Source organism: Lutra lutra, chromosome 16 (assembly GCF_902655055.1).
Source record: "Lutra lutra chromosome 16, mLutLut1.2, whole genome shotgun sequence".
Classification (NCBI taxonomy): Eukaryota; Metazoa; Chordata; class Mammalia; order Carnivora; family Mustelidae; genus Lutra; species Lutra lutra.
Window position 1 is genome coordinate 48,577,128 of NC_062293.1, and position 21,230 is coordinate 48,598,357.

The 21,230-nt window shown below is 45.7% G+C and overlaps 1 protein-coding gene across 1 annotated transcript in view; it reads left to right on the forward strand.

Moving 5' to 3' along the window:
• Nucleotides 1-1,886: 1,886 nt before the first annotated feature.
• Nucleotides 1,887-21,230, forward strand: part of USP22 (ubiquitin specific peptidase 22) — a 41,271-nt gene continuing 21,927 nt past the window's right edge. The window contains exon 1 of the mRNA XM_047706926.1: nucleotides 1,887-2,395. Coding sequence (XP_047562882.1) covers nucleotides 2,225-2,395 — 171 coding nt within the window. The 5' untranslated portion in view covers nucleotides 1,887-2,224. The remainder of the gene's footprint in view (nucleotides 2,396-21,230) is intronic.

A 21,230-nucleotide genomic window follows, 5' to 3' on the forward strand; every position in this document is an offset into this window, starting at 1 on the left:
AGGCATACAACATAATGATTCCACAACTCTATCCATTATGCCATGGTCACCACTAGTGTAGCTACCCTCTGCCACTATACTGACCCTATTACAATACCATTAACTGTTCCCTATGCTGTAACTTTCATCCCCATAACTGGAAGCCTGTACCTCCCATTTCCATTCACCCCTTTTTGCACTTCCCCTCCCATCTCCCACTCTCTTCTGGCGACCCCTAGATTGTTGTCTGTGTTTATGGGTCTGTTTCTTTGTCTATTCATTTTGTTTTTTAGATTCCACAAATAAGTGAAATCATATAGTATTTGTCTTTCTGTCTGACTTACTTCACTTAGCCTAATACCTTCTTGGTCCATCCATGCTGTCCCAAATGGCAAGCTCTTATGCTTTTTTTTTTTTTTCTAAGATTTTATTTTATTTATTTGACAGAGACACAGCAAGAAAGGGAACATAAGCAGGGGGAGTGGGAGTGGACAAAGCAGGCTTCCCGCTGATCAGGCAGCCCATGTGGGGCTCGATGGCAGGATCTTGGGATCGTGACCTGAGCCAAAAGCGGAGGCTTAAGGACTGAGCCACCCAGGTGTCCTCTAACTCTTCTTTATGGCCGTAATACTCTATTGTGTATATATACCACATCTTTACCCAGTCATCATTCATCTTTATCCAATCAAGTATTGATTGACTTCTAGGTTGCTTCTTATCATGTCTATTATAAATAATGCTACAATAAACAGAGGGGTGCATATATCCCTGAGTTAGTGTTATTTTCTTCCGGTAGATACCCAGTAGTGGGATTACTGGCTCATGTGGTATTTCTATTTTTAATGTTTGAGGTACCTCCATACTGTTTTCCACAGTGACTGCATCAACTGACATTCCACTCTGGGATTTTTTTCTTATTGAAGTATAATTAACATAAAATGTTATATTAGGGGGCACCTGGGTGTCTCAGTGGATTAAGCCTCTGCCTTCCGCTCAGGTCATGATCTCAGGGTCCTCTGATCGAGTCCTGCGTGGGCCTCTCCGCTCGGCAGGGAGCCTGCTTCCTCCCTTCTCTCTCTCTGCCTGCCTCTCTGCCTACTTGTGATCTCTGTGAAATAAATAAAATCTTTTTAAAAATGTTATATTAGTTTCACATGTACAATCCAATTACTCAACAATTCTATACATTTCTCAGTGCTCATCAGTTTAAGTATATTCTTATTCCCTTTTATTTCACCCAAGCACCCAACCTACCCTCCCTCGGGCACCTGCCAGTTTTTTCTAAGAGTCTGGGGTTTTGGGGTTTGTGGGGTTCCCCCCCCCACCCCTTTGTTCATTTGTTTCTTCAATTCTGAGTGAGCGAAATCATATGGCATCCATTCTGGATTCCTCACAGTAGAATATGGTCGTAATCATTTCCATGCTCAGCAACTCCCAGACAGGCCATAAACATGGGAGAGGCCTGCAGAGCCCCAGATGAGGGACTCCCGTCGCCAACAAAACTGACTGCGAGCCAGCACAGCATCGCCTGGGGTGGGAAAGCCCAGGTTAGGGCTCAGCACGGATCCGGAGGCCCAGAGAGACTGCACGGATTTGCAAGGCCCCGCCCGTTGCTCCGCCTCTCTGCGGCAGAGCTCAGGCCAGTGCAAACCGGTTCAGTGCCCCGACGGACAGTCCGCGTCGCCCAATCCTCGGCTGCCCCCCGCCTCCGCAGTTCTCCGAGGGGACCGGGAAGGACAAGTGGCCAGCTTCCCGGGAGGCCTCTCTGAACCCGGCGGCCCGTACTGACAGCTAACGAACCCCGCTGGCCTAAGCGCGGGGGCGGGCCCCGGCCGTCTGCACTCCCTCGCCCTGCGCTCGGCGCGGATCGCCCCGCAGCCTGCGGGCGCCAGGTGTCGGGGGCGGGGGGGCGGACGGCGGGGCGGGCCCGGGAGCGGCTAGAGCCTGCGCAGTGCGGCGCCCGCGGCCGGCCGGGGATGACGTAACCTCCGCCTGCGGCCTCCGCGCCCCGCCCCGCGCCGCGCTCCGCGAACCGCGCGAGCGCTGCGCGGGCGGCGCCTGGATCGCCGCCGCCTCCCCTTGGGCGTCCGCGCAGCCGGGTCTTTGTCCGCCGGCCCGGCGGCCGCCCGCGCTTTGTTCCCCGCGCTCGTGGGCTGGGGCGCGCCGCCGAGCAGCCCCCCGCGCAGCGCTGGCGTCGTCCTCGTCCCCCTCGCCGCCCCCCGCGCGCGGCCGGGCCTTGCCCCCCATGGTCTCCCGGCCCGAGCCGGAGACCGAGGCCATGGACGCGGAGCTGGTGGTGACGCCGCCGGGCTGCTCGCACCTGAGCAGCTTCAAGGTGGACAACTGGAAGCAGAACCTGCGGGCCATCTATCAGTGCTTCGTGTGGAGCGGCACGGCGGAGGCTCGCAAGCGCAAGGTGCGACCCCCTCTCTCCCCGGGAAACTGCGAGCTGACCTAGGAGCCGGGGAGCAGCTCTTTTGCAGCGTTGCCCAGCAAGTGGGGGGGGGGGGGCTTCTGGGCCCTGTTGGGGGCGAGGAGAAGGAAGGGAGGGCTTGTTAGCCTCCTGCGTACCCTCCTCGGGCTGCGCTCGCTGGCGGTGGGGGCGGGGGGGGCCGCCGAGAGGGCTCTTCTCCTTTCTTATTCCCTGCCCTCTTTCCCCCTCCCCCTTCCTTTACCCCTCCTCCTCCCCTTCGCCGCCGCCTCGGTGCTCCCGCGGCCTCTCCTCCCCTCCCCCGTCTTCCTCCCCCGCTCCACTGTGGGGGTGGGGACGGAGCAGGGGCGGGGTTTGGGGCGGGTCCAGTTCTGGAGGTGGGCAAGGGCAGCTCTAGGAAGGGGGCGGTTTTCTCCTCCGGGTGGCGGTGGAAACCTGGTACGGAGGACGAAGGTGTCCGAGGTTCCAGCACTAGCCCTTACCCAGGAACCCTCCGGCGCGGGGGAGGGTTCGGCGGGGGGCAGGGAATGGGGGCAATGAGAAGACTTGGGACAGAGAAAAGGGACAAAGACTCCGGGGCATGTTGGGTGGTTTGCTGTGGGTCCGTCCCCTGCCACCATACTGAGCACCCATTAATGTGGAGTGTGAATGAAGGCTTACCTGCGTCAGGGAAACGGAACCGTGTGTCTCGGCCGGGAGTTGTTAGGGTGAAGCTACAACTGTGTGGTGCTTGGGCAGAGCACACCACGGGCTCCAGGGTCTGCAGGAGCAAATGCAGCGAGATGGCATCGCCCCGCCCCATTTCAGATCCGGACGTAGGTGGAGGGGTGAGAAGTGCTGAGTGGTTGGAAAGAGAGCAAGTCGAGCCACCTGTATCTGGGAAAGCCATTTCGTTACCAGCACGATGTGTTTTTGGAGAATTGCTTGTAGCTACGGAGGAGTGGATTTTTAACCCATTGAGCCACCCAGGCGCCCCATGGAGGAGTGGGTTTTTAAAAGATCGGTTTGATGGAAAGGTTGGACAGTGGCGTGCCTTCTCCGTTAAGAGGCTTTACTAAGAAACTGATCACCTCCGTGAGACGTTGAGGAAATTACATTTAGTGTTACCATTTTCAGGTAAACGTCCCATTAAGCTTATTAATGATGTGGAAGTCAGAAAGTAATGGTATTATCTGAATCTTGTTACAGTGTAGCGCGATTTTGCAGTTCAGTGAGGCTGAAAGGTGTGTTACGCTCTTTCTACCTTGCAGCTTTTTTAACATTTTTTTTTTAAACTAACATCCACTGAGATTGTAGGGATTGAGCAACCAGTTTTCTTTCTTTTTATTAATGATGGTGTTGGGAAGCATTACCTCTTAGAATGAATTAAAATCAGAGATGATTTCTGTTAAGATCAAAGGGAGATTCTTGCTAATGGAATTGAGTGGTCCTTAAAAAACACCGTGGCTGAAGCCGGTGGTCTTCGGCCGATAATCTTGTTACTGCTCCATGTCTTTAGTGTATTGGTTTAGGTTTATATGGTGTGTGTAAGAGTCCTCACCACATTGGATTCCTAACTTTAGGAATCCCCTGCGTTTTTCTTATCTCTCCCCTCCCCTTCTCCTGTAAATTTTTAACAAAGCTGAAAGAGTCAAAGGTCATTATTAACTTGTCTTTGTTCCTAAAGGAAGGAATCACTTTTGTTTGCTGTAATGTCTTGCATTAATCCTTTAATCTCAGTTACTCAGTTTGGAAGCTGTTGAAGCACATCTCTGTTACTCACTTGAAGGGACTTGAGCTGTTGACAGACAAGAGGTGGTGATAAATACTTACTTCAAACTCCACATCTGTCAGTGTTGCAAAATCTTCTGGTGGTATACCAGGCAGGAATCCTAATGCCCTTTGTCTTCTCTGCTCCAGATTTTGGGGGGGGGGAGGGCGTGTAATTTTTTTTCACTTGGTCCTGTGTAACTGTATGTCTAGCACTCTCTAGTGGCCCAGCCAAGGAAGAGCTGGTTTGACAAACGGTTTAACCCTGATGTTTAACAATGAACAATTCGCCTTTCACGGTGTGTAGGAGTCTCAGTAGATCTGTAGGCTTAGTATATTTTGGTTTTAATAATATGAAGTCTCCTATAAAAATATTTCAGTTTGAGTTGTAATCTCCATAAATAAACAAAGGTGCCTTTTGAGGTTGAAGTCTCAGCGACAGTGTGACCATAGGAATGAAGCCTTGGATAACAGGAGAGCTTTCTCTAAATAGAAATGGGTTATGGTTTTTGTATCCACCTTTTTCTTCTTTTGGTAGGCACAGAGTAAGAAGAACATGATCAGATTTGGTAACTTTCTGTCCAGTTTAGCCTTGAATTGCAGTAAGACTTGGTACTACAGAATATAAAAATGTTCCTGTGTTCCCATGATTTAGGACTCCGTGCTGTCACAGTGGGCCCTGCTTTTATTGCATGTGTTGAATATAGCAAATACCTTATCATTTTAGGGTTTGTGTGTGAAAAAGAAACTGACAATGAAAACATCAAGGTTTTACAGTGCTATCCGTTATTATGACATAACAAGGTCTACATTGTATTGTGAACATAGAGATACTTGAGAGGACAGGAAATATTTTTTTTTTAATTTTTTTATTTTTTTCAGCATAGCAGTATTCATTATTTTTGCACCACACCCAGTGCTCCATGCAATCCGTGCCCTCTACAATACCCACCACCTGGTGCCCCCAACCTCCCACCCCCCACCCCTTCAAAATTCTCAGATCGTTTTTCAGAGTCCATAGTCTCTCATGGTTCACCTCCCCTTCCAATTTCCCTCAACTCCCTTCTCCTCTCCATCTCCCCTTGTCCTCCATGCTATTTGTTGTGCTCCACAAATAAGTGAAACCATATGATAATTGACTCTCTCTGCTTGACTTATTTCACTCAGCATAATCTCTTCCAGTCCCAGAGAGGACAGGAAATATTTTAAATAATCATTCCTCTCTTTTTTTTTTAACGGTTTCTGTGACTCTGAAATTTTGCAGCAGTTTGTCCTCAAAGTACAACCCTCTTGGAACACCTGGGTGACTCAGTCAGTTAAGTGTCTGCCTTTGGCTCAGGCCATGATCCCATGTTCTGGGATCCTGTTCCACATGGGGCTCCTTGCTCAGCGGGGAGCCTGCTTCTCCCTCTGCCTGCCCCTCCCCCTGCTTTTGTGTGCGCTCTTGCTCTCTCTCTCTCTGAGACAAATAAAGAAAATCTTAAAAAAAAACAAAAAACAAAAAACAAAAACACAGTCCTCTTTGTAGCTGTAGTAAGTACTTTTACCAGATAAACTTTGACACAAATGAAGAAGAATTGTCAAGCCTCCTGTAATTTTGGATCATTGCGGATTTTGGTTTAATTTGGTCAGTAATCTGGAGGACATTAAACTGCCTTTGAAGGTTTCTATGTGAGGCACAAAATTTGGGGCCTAAAACAATCTTTTGGTTAGAAATTCTTAGGGAAATACTTTGTTTGAGAAAGGAGCTAGAGAGAAGGAAACTTACCTGGGAAATAATAAGTGAGAGGCCGGAGGGCTCTAAGATCCCGTAGTCATACCTTTCTTACTCTAACATTTTGTTGTTTGACCTTTGTGGTCTTTGCACCACAGTTTAAATGTGGAATTGGATACCCTTTGGAAGAAAGTGGAATGATTCCCTGTTTGTTTGAAACTCTCATTCTCTCTTCATCCCAGAGTCCGCTCTGGAGCCCTGGGCTTCTCTCTTGAGGAATGGAAATGATAATTGTCAAAAGGCAATTAAATAGGAGGTGTCACACAGCCAGAAAATAAATATCTGCCTTAAAATTTAGACTATTTGTAGATGCCCAGTGCTAATTCTTACATGTAGGGTAATTAGAGCCTGAACACATACAGGAATGTGTAAATAAGTCTAGATGCTTGTCAGTCAGTCTTACTGAGGAAGAGTAAAATGCATGAATGAATCTGTGTATTTTTTTTTTAAATTGCAGAGGTGACAATATGAACTTCTTTCTTAAAGATTTTGTCAGAGAGCGAGAGCACACAAGCAGGCAGAGTGGCAGGCAGAGGAAGAAGCAGGCTCTCTGTCGAGCAGGGAGTGTGATGTGGGAGTCCATCCCATGAGCTGAAGGCAGCCACTCAACTGACTGAGCCCCCCAGACCTCCCAATATGAATATATTCTTCATGTGTAAAGTAAAACACCCTATAGGCACATAGAATGTATACAGTGATTCTTTTCTGACCCCACACAACTACTGTTAAGATATGTTTGCTGCCTGGGTCTTCAGAGATTTCTTTAAAAATTACAGGTTCACCAGGGTGGCTCAGTTGGTTAAGCATCTGCCTTGGCCTCAGGTCAGGATCCCACCATGTGGAACAGAGCCCTGCATTAGGCTACCTGCTCAGTGGGGAGCTGCTTCTCCCTCTCCCTCTGCCTACTACTCTGCCTACTTGTGGTGTCTCTCCCTCTCTCTCTGTGAAGTAAATAAATAAATCTTTTAAAAAATTATAAATCTGTGTATAAAGCAAAGTTACGTGTTTCTATTTATGTAAACATATATGCTGTGTATCTTGTTTCCGTCTTTCACTTACTGCCCGTGCATACGGATCTGTTGAGCTGTGCCCTTAATATTCCATTGGATGCAAACAGTACTGTGTATTTTCCCCTTTCTTTCAAGCTTTCGGTTTGGAGGATTTACTAAGAATTTGTAAAACTTTAGCCTGGTAATCAGTTTAAAGAAGGAATAATCTTCAGCAAGTCATTTTTACATATGTTTTTGTTGCCAAGGGATCAAAATGTGATTTGTCTACTTAACATTAAACCTGAGATGCCTTTAAAAAGCACTTTTTTGTGTGGAAAAACATGGAGAGGGAGGTGGCCAAAAGGAGACAAGTACAAAAACTAAGTATGAAAGATAAAAGCTTATTTGTTTTAAATATGTATTTATTTATTTATTTATTTGAAAGTGAGAGAGAGCATTAGAGGGGGGAAAGTCAGAGGGAGAAGCGGACTCCCCACTGAGCAGGGAGCCTGAAGTGGGCCTCAATCCTGGGACTCTAGGTTCATGACCTGAGCTGAAGGCAGTTGCTTAACCCACTGAGCCCCCCGGGTGCCTGAAACATAAAAATTTAAGGTAGTATAGTTTCAGAGAGTACAAGTGTAATGCCCTTTCATTATGAATCTTTACCAAGCAACAAACACAGATCACTAGCCAGTGGACGCTTGCCTCGACGAGAGGAGCTCTTAAAAGTCAGGTTGTACAAGTGTGGCTCAGGTGTTTGGTTGTCCTGTGGAAACAGAAGTCATTGCAGCTGGAAAATGGTCTTACTTCTATTGAGTCAGTCAGTGGTACTTTGTCATGTGTTTCAGAAAAAGATATACTAGTCCAGGATGTGCACTGGTCATGTCTTTTTAAAGTGCTGTTTTAGTTCTGGAGTCCCAAGATCTATACCTTCAGATCTGAATAAATCTCTTCGATTCGTTTGAACTTTTTAGTAGAAATCATACTTGGGGGAAAACAGTTCTGCCATTGGTGCCTTACAGGACACACTGGGAGATCGTGAACTGAGAACCGTTAGATGTTCGTGTGTTGCTGGCTTCACCTTTGAGACAGGTTGATTAGTCCTCATTGACTCAGCCTGGCACCTAACCATGACGTTGAGAATGGCTGAGCCCACTCTGGGTTTTTTGTTTTCTTTCTTTCTTTCTTTCAGTTCAGTTCATTTTTGGGGTGTGTCTTTTTTTTTTTAAGATTTTTAAAAATTTATTTGACAGAGAGAGAGATCACAAGTAGGCAGAGAGAGAGGGGAAGCAGGCTCCCTGCCCAGCAGAGCGCCCCATGTGGGACTTGATCCCAGGACCCTGAGATCATGACCTGAGCTGAAGGCAGAGGCTTAACCCACTGAGCCACCCAGGCACCACAGTATGTCTTTTTTTTTTTAAGGTACACTTTTTCCTTCAAACTCTGTTCTCTTGAGGAATTAACTTCCGCTTTATTTATTGATGCCTTGAATCTCTCAAATCCTTACAGCAAGATATCATACAATTCATACTAAGCAGGGGACAGGTCATTCCAAGTAAAAGTCCAGAATGGGGAAAAAAATTTCTTTTGAGATAATCATAGATTGACATGCTATTGTAAAAAATAATTCATAGAGATCCCTGTACCCTTCACACAGTTCCCCCCAATGGTAACATCTTGCAGACTGTAATAAAATATTAACAATGTCCATCTTTGATGACAATGCACCCATTTTATTCAGACCAACCCCCCCTCCAGTTTCCCTGATTGTTAACCTCTTATTGTTACCAATGACAAAGCTTGATACATTGTTATTAACTGAAAGTCCTACTTCATTCAGATCCCATTAGTTTTTCCCTGGTCTCCTTTTTCTTTCTCAGAATCCCGTTCAGGATTCCACATTACATTTCATAGTCATGTCTGCGTTGGCTCCTCTGGATTGTGACATTTGCTTACACTTTCTTTGTTTTCGATGACTTTAGAGGCTTTGAGGCTTCTAAGTACCTGTTGCTATTCTAAAATACCTATCGCTCAGGTATTTCATAGAACGACCCTTAGTTTGGGCTTGTCTGATTTCCTCATGGTTCATAGCTGTGGTTATGGGTTTTGGGAAGACCAGAGAGGTGTTATGCCCTTACCAAGCTCTGTCAAGGGTGAAGGGGTCGACACGACTTTCAAATATAGGTGGTAAGCTTGACCACGTGGCTCTCATCCTGCTCAGCAGTAAAGTGACTCTTTTCTCCTCCTTTCCATAGTATCCTCTTGGGAGCAGAGTCACTTGCACAGGTCTCGCTTAAGGAGTGAGCAATTATGCTCTACCTCTTGAGGTCAGGGTAACTACAGAAATTATTTGGACTTTTTCTGTGAGAAATATCTGTCCTTTCTCACTCATTTAGTATTTACTCAGTGTTTTGTGTTGGCATAGATTTACAGATACTTCATACCATGGGTTATAATCCAGTATTCTGTTTTGTTGCCCAGACTGTTCCAGCTTTAGCTGATGGGAGCTCTTCCAGTTGTCTTCTCTGTCACTCTGACATACCCTTACCAGTGTTTGTTTGGTTTATGGTTATTTTTGAGGACTTCCTTACTTTCTGGTACTGTGAGTTTCTAAGCTTATATTGTATATTTTCTGCCCTGGTGTTAGAATCTGCCATTTCTCCAAGGGGCCCTAGTTCTTTTATTGGAGACTAGAGTTAGAATTTATGATTTGGGCCATGGCTGTACCTGTTGATACCAGTGATGTGGATTCCCAGCCCTCAGGGGACAGAACTAAAAAACAAACGTGTGTATATAGGTTCGTGTACACACATGTCTGTGGTTGTTCATCCCCAGCCTTATTAAACTAGACCTGAGTTCATAGTGACGTCTCCAACTCTAATCCAGTACTATGTGGATTATTCTAGCCTTCTCCTCTTGCTTACCCGTAGCTTCTCTGAAACTGCCCGCCATCCATGTACTTACCTGTTTTATTTCAGTTTACTTGTATAGTGGTATAGGGACAAAGGTAGTCTGCTGCCTGATGTGACACTTCCTCATATTGTCTATTCCGAATGAAAAGTTCCTTTAAAAAGGCCCATGAAAGGGGCGCCTGGGTGGCTCAGTGGGTTAAACCTCTGCCTTCAGCTCAGGTCGTGATCTCAGGGTCCTGGGATCGAGCCCCCCCCCCCCCCCCAAAATCCGGCTTTGTGCTCAGCAGGGAGCCTGCTTCCCGGTCTTTCTCTGCCTGCCTCTGGCTACTTGTGATCTCTCTCTCTCTCTCTGTGTCAACTAAATAAATAAAATCTTTAAAAAAAAAAAAAAGGCCCATGAAAGAACACTCTGGCAGAGATAGCGGTTTTAGAACCGAGAAAGCTGTATAACCTTTATTACTTTTTACCAGTTTCAGGCCCAGCCCCAAATCTGTGTTTAATTCCTTATTAATTGCAGGTTCTGAACATAGTGTCCTGTCAGTTCCACTCAGATTTTATTGTCTCTCTGCCAGCTTTTGTCATTTCTTTGGAAGGCAGCTATCCTCACCACTGTACCACCAACGCTTGTCATTTCTTTGGGTCTTAATGTCAGTATTGGTCTCCGTGTGCACATAATTTTTTTTTTTTTTTTTTTTTGCTTTTGTTAGTCTGTCTCACATTGATTTAAATCTTAGGCCCCTTGGAAGAATCTTGGAGGGTAGAGGAAAAAATTTCCCCTCCCAGCAGCGGTTTCAGAATTGTTGCTCTTCCCCTCCTTGGGGAGCAGTGTTATCACCTGGCTTACATGTGGCTCCTTTTGCCTTTCATTTTACACCCTACGCTCATTTCCATGTTACTTAGGCATGTTGTCTCATACACTCTACATACATGGGCATTATCACATACATTTATTTGTCATACAGTCAGATTTTTTGGTCATGGCCTGCTTTGCATTCTGGCATCTTCTGACCGGCTAACTGGTTACTTACAGATTTGCATATATTACGGTTTCCCTTTGTGCTGTTAAAGTTAAGAAGATTAAGTTAAACTCAGTTTTCAGGTACTGGAATGACCTACCTTAAGCAGATATCTGAGGTTTGTTTCTTGCTGCTCACCTTATGTTGACAGATTCCTGCAGCGGAGACTGAAATTGAGCCAGAATCAGTAGCTTTTATTACTACTTATCAGCAGCTCTGGTAAAAGACTTTGGGGAATAAAGTGGAAAAAGGTTAAAATTAGGGTTTTGGATAATCTGATTACTCCCTATACACAGTTACACTGAGAGTTGGGAGGCGATGTGGAATTTGAATTGAGAATAGCCCAAGGGAAAGAAAAACTAGCCCAAGCTGGTCAGTACCGTGGGGATTTTGCCCTTGCTTCTCCCCAAAAGTGTGACTCACCCAGGTCCCCCCAGTCTCTCTTGAGTGTCTCTGATTTCTCACTTATGATAATAGTGCTTTATATTTACAAAGAATTTTGTATTCTGTAAAGCATTTTTCATACATAATTTCACTTGATGTTGGTACTCACGATATATGTTTTAAGTCGGTGTGGCAGGTGAGTCTCCTAACCTGTGTAAGGGTACTGATCGGGAACAAATTTGGGCCTTGAAATTAGGTTACTTTGAGTCTGCAGTTTGTGCTCCCACTGATTTATTCTGGAATGTTTTACAATATCACCAAGTAATTCTCTAATCTCTCAGACAGCAACTGTATGTTGTACAAATTAGACTCAACTCGGACACTTCCTGGAGGCATGTAAGATTATACAGGTTAACGGTTCCGATCCAGAGCACTGCTCCTGCTTCACACACCAGTACCAAGTCCAGACTGGCACCTGTGCTTGCAGCTGATTAGGATGCCTTCCTTGGATTTGGGAGTTTGTTAAAATGGTTCACAGAACTGGGGCACCTGGGTGGCTCAGTTGTTTGAGTGTCTGCCTTCGGCTGGGGTCATGATCTCAGGGTCCTGGGATCGAGTCCCGTATCAGGCTCCCTCCTCAGTAAGAGTCGGCTTCTCCCTCTCGCTCTGCCCCTGCCTTCTCCCTGCTCATTCTCACTTGCTCACTCTCCCAAAGTGTTAAAAAAAAAAAAAAAGTTCACAAAACTCAGGGAAACATTTACTTTTGCTTACCAATTTACTGTAAAAGATACTATAAAGTGTAAGACGAACAGCCAGATGAAGAGGTACATAGGAAAGGGTCTGGGAGGACCCTGGGCATGGCAGCTTTGTTCCAGTGGAGTCGGGATGCACCACACTCCCAGTGCATATGAGTAGGAAAGATGAGAGGGTTTGAAGCCAGTGGCCAAGAAAGAATTCTTGAATTGTCTTTGGGGGCAGAAAGGTGATTTTATTAAAGCACAGGGACAGGACAGAAAGAGCTGTACTGGGGTCATGAGGAGTGGCCCATTATATACTTTCAAGGTGGGTGGGGGTTAGGGACAGCGTTACGTCCCTAAGGAATTTTGGAAGCAGGGTTTCTAGCACCTTGAGGGGTCTAGCTGTTGTTGGGAAAAGATTATTTATTACTGTCTAATAAAACCTTAGCCTGGAGATCCTGCAGATGTAATAATCTGTGGGTCATATGCTTGAGGGATGATTGCCAATATATATTTTGGGGGGTAGAGATAAAGGAAATTTCCAAAGGAATTTTTTAAATTATTTAATTTATTTTTAAAGATTTTATTTATTCATTTGAGAGAGACAGAGACAGCACAAGCAGGAGGAGAGACTGAGGGAGAGGGAGAAGTAGACTCCCTGCCAAGCAGGGACCCCACCCCACCCCAACCCCTCCCCACACACCATGTGACACAGGGCTTGATCCCAAGATCATGACCTGAGCCAAAGTCAGACACCCAACTGAGCCATCCAGACACCCGAGGAATTTTTTTTGGAGAGTGGGTGTGCACTTACACATGAGCAGAGGGGAGGGTCAGAGGGGGAAAGGGAGAAGCAGACTCCTTGCTGAGCAGGGAGCACAACAGGGGGGCTCCATTCCTGGATCCTGAGATCATGACCTGAGCTGAAGGCAGCTGCTTAACCAACTGAGCTACCCAGGTGCCCCCAAAAGGAATTTTTTTTGTTAAAGTAGACTTAAAGGATCCTGGGGGTCAGGTAGCCTAAGATTGCCTTTTGCCCCTAGCAAAGTATTAACATTGAAGCACCTGAGTTCCTGGAGGAGTGTCACTGTTTCAAGGATTTTGTCAGTGGGCTGTGAAGTAGTAAGGAAATTTAATAATTTTTCTTCTGCCTTTGTTTCTTTCCCACATCACATGGATGCATTAACCAACCCAGAAGCCCTCTGAACCATGTTCTGTAGCATTTTTACGAAGGCTTCATTACATAGTTCTGATCGATTAAGCAGACGCTGATTAGACTGTTACAGAGGCATGATCGATTAAATCATTGGCGACTGGTGGAGGTCGACAGTGGGGCTGAGAGTTCCAGGTCTCTAATGGCCTGGTCGGCTCCCTGGCACCCTGACCCCATCCAGAGGCTCTCCAGAAGCCTTTCAGAAATCAGCTCATTAACATAAACTTCAGCCGTGTTGAAAGGGACTTGTTTGAATAACAAAAGACACATTTATCAATAAGGTCACTTAAATTCCAAGGGTTTTAAGACCTTTGTTCTTGGAACTTGGAAGGAAGACCAAACTGTGTATTTCTTCCTTCCAGTTGACTCACTTTCCCTTTTGTACCAGAGGGAGTGGAGTAAACAGATCTATTGGAGCAGAGATTCCGAGACCCGAGTGTAGCTTTCTGAGGTTGGGACATTGGAGGAGATTGTTTCATTTAAGTATTTGCCTTTTAGTGCCACAGTTTGCGTGGAAAATGGAATACTTATTCCTGTCCCTTTGCTCATACCAGAGTCTGTGATGGTAGAAGAGTATTTTGAGCCCTTGAAAAAGTTATTGAAGAGAATAAGAAACAATTAAACTTACCTCCTTAGAGTTGTCAGGTGTTAATAGACTAGTGGTGGTGGGAAGTCGTGCGTTAGCTCGCAAGGTGCTGTGTTGTGGTTGTCGCTTTCTTTCTTTAAGCTGAGCTCAAAATTCACAGTACAACTGAGTCATCCCCCATTTCATAGGCCCTGTCTGCCCCCGCCCCATCCTTCTTGGGGTGGGGAGGAGGGTATGAGAAGGAAGATCATAGAGATTAGGGTATCCAGGGAAATAGTATTAGGGCTGAATGAATGGACTTTCTCTGCATTTCTTACACTATGTAAGCTCAGAACTGTTTTCTTTTCTTTTCTTTCTTTTTTTTTTTTTTTTAAGATTTTATTTGTTTGACAGGAAGAGAGAGTACAAGTAGGCAGACCAGCAGGCAGAGAGAGAGGGAGAAGCGGGCTCTCCGTCAAGCAGGGAGCCCTATGTGGGGCTGGATCCCAGGACCTTGGGATCATGACCCAAGTGGAAGACAGAGGCTTAACCCACTGAGCCACTCAGGCACCCCATTCTTTAAGTTTTTATTTAAAATCCAGTTAACATATACCATAATACTAATTTCAGATCTATAATACAGTGAGGCAGTCCTTCCATACAACTCCCATGTTTATCACAAGTGCCCCCTTAATCCCCATCCCCCCACCCCTGTCCCTCTGGTAACCCCTGGTTCATTCTCTGTACTTGTCTGTTTCTTGGTCTGCCTCTCCCCCTGACTTGTTCATTTGTTTTGTTTCTTAAATTCCACACAGGAGTGAAATCATAGGGTATTTGTCTTTTTTTGATTGACTTATTTCATTTAGCATAATCCTCTCTAGCTTTATCCATGTGGATGCAAACAGAACTATCAATTATTGACCCCTGTCTGCTTTTCCTGTCAGTAAAATCCTAGCTGTGTTTCAGGATTTCCTTGCAGGCTACTGAATCTACTTGAATTAATATATGGGAGAAAGGGAATTAATACAGAAATACTTGTAAGAACTCCAGGAGCAGTAGACTCCAGATAGAGTTTCCCCGAACCTCCGCCAGCCTCCAGAATTCTGCTGCCTCTCCCGATCCAGGACAGTGGCCAGTGCTGCCTCCGCAACAGGATGAGCTGAGGGAGGAACCCTGGCACCCCTGTGCCTCTCCCTGGCCCATTCAGACCAGTAGTGTGTGGTGCACAGGTGTCCTAAACTTTTCAGTGTCAGTAGGAGTGGATTAGAGTCCTACTAGCTAACAAGAACTCTGTATTCTTTCCTACAGCTGCTTTAACAGGTGACCACAAACTGGGGGGGGTTAGAACAAGTACTGGAGGCCAAAAGCCCACAAAAGCCCCTGGCGTTGGCAGGACCACGCCGTCCAGAGGCTCAAAGGGAGGAACAATTCTGGCCTGTGCCAGCTCCAGCCCCCCACCTTCCAGTGTCTGCCTCCTTCACCTGGCCTTCATTCCTTTGCCCAAGGTCTTTGTGACCTTCCCAAGGACACTCAGGCTGGCATTTAGGGCCCACCACCCTAATCAAGTGTAATCTCATCTCAGCACCCTTAACTTAATTACATATGCAGAATTTCCCACCTAAGGTAACATTCTCAGGTTCTGGAGATTAAGACGGGGACACACCTTTTGGGGAGCCACCGTGAGCCCATTGCTAATCCCAAACACATACAGGCACTGTCCTCAGTACACTAAAAAGCATCAGATCATTCAACCATGGTGGTAGCCTGTGTGAGGTAGAAAAGTCACCGCATGGAGGTGGGGAGAATCCTGTAACTTGCTGTATCTCACACCGAGGTGGTGGAAGCTGGAAGTGAGCCCCTCCTGTGCCCTTGAACCGATGTTGAGTGGGCCACAGCTGAATGCAAGATCTTTAAAGAATTAATTGGGAGCTGGCTGTGAGGAAATAATGGACATCTACCTAATTATTTTCACTCATACTTGGCAGGACTAAGCACTTGCCTTTATTTTATCGTTCTGAGATTTGGTGTCAGACCTGCAAACGTGGGTACCGCATCTGCTGCTTCTCGGGGCGTCCAGGGTTATGTCCAGCCGCTCTGGGTTCTGTGCTCCACATTCGGGGTCAATGAACTCAGGACACAGATCTTACGAACTCCTCGTGGGAGTCAGTGATGGCTTGTTGTAGGATCTGGAGCTGTGCTGTCCCGAACTCCAGGCACTAGCCACGTGTGTTGTTTGTAATGACTTTGCAGTAGAATAAAAAACCCAGTTTCCTGGTTGCCTGCGTGAGTTCGACCTGTAATGGACCGTGCTGATACAAATGACAAAAGTCGGCGTCAGAGAGTTTCCAGCTCTCCGTGGTTAGTGTCTGGTTGGTTGGCGGGCTGCTTGATGACTGTTGGAGAATTGGTTTCACAGCTGTTGCATCTGTCAGCTCAGTAACAGCCCTTCAGTGGCAAGCGCTCAGCCGCCTCCAGAAGAGCTTCCTTGGTGTTCTTTAGAGGTGTTGAACCTGGTCACCCAGAGGAGGAAGTGAGGTCCGTCCTTACACACTTTACTTCTTGTTCTTCGGAAGAGCAGGTCTTCCCACTTGGAGTTAGTTCTCTTCTCCAGCTGAACTGAAGTCATACCCCTTGTAAGAAACATTTATCTTACAGAATTCCGTGGAATTTGAGCAGAAATTGTGTACAGACTTCTCAGAGTTCTCTCCTCATCCTCAATCAGGTGTGGCGGTTCTCCTTTTAAATTGCACAGCATTTGGTTTATGTCTCTCAGTATGACCGCAAACTGCATATGTTATCGGTGTGTTTACTATTTTGTGTTATGGCTTTTTATCCCTCCTGTTAAGGCACACTCCTGGTGAGTTTTTCTAAAGTGAACACACTCCTGTCCTTGTGGACTGCACCCAGCACTCCACATGATGTCCCCTGCAAGCCCTTTCCTGCCGCTGCCCCCATCCGCCCTTCCATAACCAGCCGGTGACCTTTGCCTGCCTCAGTACTTCATATGACCGAAACCTGCAGTGCGTGCTTCTCAGTGGCGGGCTTCCTCTGTGTTTGCTTCTGGGATTCGTCCTACTGTGAGTTCCTTCAGTGCTCTGGTCATTCCCCTCACTGTCTGTACCACAGTTTATTCTTTTTGCTTCTGCCAAGTATTTTTCTTTTCAGGTTTGGGTATTACAGTTATGATATTCCTTTGTGTGTCTTCTGGTGTCCTCGGTATATGCACTTCTCTCATGTATGTCGGTTTCTTTGGGGGATGTTAAGGTTTGGATGAGGTGGTGCTTGTTGGCCGGAGTTCTCTGTTCTAAAGGTAATCTTTTCTCTTTTAATCAACAAAAGTAGTCTCTGGGGTGATACTTTGAAACTAAATATCCTCTGCTCCATTGTACAGACACCCGGACATATGTAGACACGTACACACATGTACATGTGCATATAAGAAATTTAATGTATTTTTTTATTGAGGTGAAATTCACATAAAAATTAACTTTGAAATGAACAATTCAAAAATAAATAAAACGAACAAGTCACTGTGTTCATGATGTTGTACGATCATCACCCATCTGCCAAGTTTCAGATCACTTTTTTTTTTTAAGATTTTATTTTTAACTGATCTCTGCACCCAGCATGGGGCTCAAATTCAACCCTGAGATCAAGAGTGGCATGGTCCTCCTATTGAGCCAGCCAGGTGCCCCCAGGTAACTTTTATCTCCTCCCCGTTCCATCTTCAGTCCTTGGTGGCAGCCTCTGATTTCTGTTCTGTCTCTACAAAGAACTAATATTCTTCGTATTTCATGTGAATGGAATCACACTACATGACTTTCAGTGTCAGCTGCTTTCACTAGCTTTATGTTCTCAAGGTTCATCTGTGTTGTTGCAGTTTCATTCCTTTTTTATGGCTGAGTAATACTCCAATATGTGGATGTACTATATTTGCATATTCGTTCATTCATTGATTGAAATTTGGGCTTTTTCTTCTCCCTTTTAGCTATTGTGAATGACAGTACTTTTCTCTCTGTGGTTTTAGCATCTGGTGATCATTGCCTGAATCCATTATTACGGCGTTGATTAGAAAATGAAGATTTTGCGTGTGTATTTTTGTCTTTCCTACTACATTGATTAGATGGAATTCTCCGGGGAAGAAGACCATTAAGACTGTGTGTGTGTGTGTGTGTGTGTGTGTAGTATTTGTATCAGAATGGACTTGAGAATTCTTTTTTATTTAGTATATAATCTGTTCTTGTTGTTACTCATTTTTATGCTCAAATTGTACCAAAATTGTCTAGTGGGAATCCCTTAAGCAGGCTCCCATTGTTCCTCACGTGTCTCTCTTGGTGTTGGACTCAGTGGCTTATAAGAGGTATCCATTTATGTTCATTCTTGTATAGGAAGCATGAATTAATTAATTGTTCGTGGCTAGGGTGTGTGGCAGGTCATTGGTGTTTATGGGTAATAGATTCATGACCTATATCCACGGTGAACGTGACAGGGGAGCTCCAGTTAGTAAAATCTAATGTGTGCCTTAACATGAGTATCGAGCATGGGCTTTATTTATTTATTTTAAAATTATTTTATTTATTTATTTATTTGAGAGAGAGTGTGTGCACATGTACACGCATGCAGGGGGAGAGGGAGAGAGAGAATCCCAGGCAGATTCCACACCCAGTGCAGAGCCCAAGACGGGGATCTCTCACGAGAGATCACGACCTGACTCAAAATCTAGAATCAGATGCTTAACCGACTGAGCCACCCAGGTGCCCCGACCATGGGCTTTATTTAAATGAAAAATACCTAGCTGAAGTGTGAGTATGTGTGTGCATTTATTTATATTTGAGGCTTTCTTCCCCTGACCCGGTGGCTTCAGGACATGATCGGTTTCTGTGTTTTCCATTGGAGCTCTCTGCTTCCTTATAGTTGCTGTAGTGTTTGTGCAGCTGACTTCTGGAGGATCTTTTTCCTCAGGCAGATTTCTCTTCCATGAAATTCTGCACAAGAACAGTTGATATATTTTTATATTGAAAGTTCAGGGCTTACCTTTTATCTTTTTAAAAAACTTGATCCAGGTTTTGGGGCGCCTGGCTGGCTCTCTTGGCTGAATATCCAGATCTTGATTTCAGTTCTCATCGTGAGATGGAGGACCAAGTCGGGCTCCGTGCTCAGGAGCATGAGCTTGAGTCTGCTTGAGGACTCTCTCCCTCTGACCCTACCCCTCTCTCTCTCTCTCTAAATAAATTTTTTTAAAGTTTTTTTGTGTTTTAAGGAAAAATTGTGTCAGTTATGTAATTATCCAATAAGCTTATATTTTCAAGGTAATGGTACTCTGGAATTTTTTTTGTTATATAAATAGAATTGGATTTACTGTTTTAAGTACATGGAGGAATTTTTTTTTAAGATTTTTTATTTATTTATTTGACAGAGAGAGAGATCACAAGTAGGCAGATAGGCAGGCAGAGAGAGAGGGAGAAACCGGCTCCCCGCTGAGCAGAGAGCCAGTCGTGGGGCTTGATCCCAGGACCCTGAGACCATGACCTGAACCCAAGGCAGAGACTTATCCCACTGAGCCACCCAGGTGTCCCATGGAGGAATTTTAAATATCAATTTTTTAAAATATCCTGAGTGATGGGATGCCCAGGTGGCTTAGTTGGTTAGTGTCTGCCTTTGGCTTGGGTCATGATCCTAGCATCCTGGGACCAGAGTCCACATGGGGGTATTTGCTCCGCAGGGAGCCTGCCTCTCCCTCTGCCTGCTGCTCCCCCTGCTTGTGCATGCTCTTTCTCTCTGGAATATAAATAAATAAAATCTTTAAAAATAACTTAAAAAATATCCTGAGTGATAAAAATAAAAGACACCTCTTAATCTTTCCTTTTAATCATTCTTTTGTGTCTGTAATTGTAGTGAATAGTAAATGGATTCTCACTCATGGTTATAACTAAATCTCCAGGAATCTCTCACTTACAGTATTTATAGCTAAAGGGAAATTTTTCCATGATGCCTGGAAGTATCACTTGCTTACATCAACTATAGCTATATGTGTAATTTAAAAATGTCCCCTATATTCCTAAAAACAATTATGGTTATCTAATTTCTTTGATTTATCATTAGAAGAATCAATAGATGATATAACTACTATTTCTACTAATACGGCATTTTATTCATTTATTTTTTTGTTTTTGTCTTGAGGATTTATTTATTTGAGAGAGTGCACGAGGTGGGGACGGGCCAGGGAGAGGAGCTCGTCTAGTTTGTCTTCTGACTTTGGTCTTTGGCCACAGGGCTCTGTGCTGGTTGAGGCGCCATCCCTGCCCAGCTGATGTGCACTTGCTCTGCTTCCCCCGGTTTCCGCTCGGGGCTTCCCTGCAGGCAGTTACCAGCTAGGTGAAAACAGTGATTCATGTTTTAGGTAAATATGATTTGAGCCTGGTCCCCAGAGCCTCTCCTCCCTCTGTGCCACCCATTCGAGGTGATTGCACAGCCTGTCACTGCAGGGCTTGGCACCTGACTTGATCTTGTGTGTGCAGTGGGAAGCTTGGGGCTGCCTCCAGGCTGAGGGGCCGCTTGGGGTTTAGGCACGTCCTTGTGCACATTCTAACTGTGTGTATCACAAACACACACACACACACACACACACACAGGCTCAGTGGTCAAACATATACACTAGTAACTTCCAGAAGAGCCCAGAACCATCCCCAGCGGGCGGTGGTGAGCCTTGACTGGGGTGTGGCATCTTTCAGATGTGGCCGCTTTCAGCCCCGCGGCCCGGTGTCTGGTGCCTTCAGCGGGTAGTGTGGAGTGTGTGTCCACAGCGTGCTCTGTCTTTACCTTCCCCTTCCCGGTACCCAGTTTATTTCCTCCTGGCCCAGCTCCATGCCCCCCCATCACAGAGGAAAATCCGACACCAGGGTGTCCTCTCAGAGGCCGGAAATTCACTTTGATGCCTGCAGGGAGTTTAGAGTTACTACTACAGTGTCGAGGTCATATTGTGCTGGAAACAGTGGTGTTTTGGGGTGGTTTGGGTGTGTAAGAATTATCACTGGTCACATTGGCTGAGATTACAAATTCAGGTTTCTGCGGTCTAACTCTTGGCAACAAAGTTTCTTTTTCTTGTTATTCTGTATCACTTTGACTCACATCCTCTCTACTGGTTGATGGATGGCTGCTGAATTGGCTTTGGTGGTGGGAGCTGGAATAGCAAACGTACAGTGATGTCCACAGCAGGGGTTGGCAAGGCTGCGGGTTGCTGGTCTGAAACGGGGACAGGAGCCGAGAGTGTTGGTGGCTCCCCGTCGGGGCTCAGGCGGAGACTCCTAAAGCTTCATGTGGCAAACCTCTGAGCAGCCTGCTCGGTTTGGTAGTTGAGGCTGTCGGCTGAGCTTTCTTACGTGGAGCTGATAGTTTTGAGCTAAATGAGCTGGAGTACCCTTCGGAGCCGTTGAAAGGATTAGCAAGGTGACCTCTTGTTGAGTGAGGCTGATGATACCGTG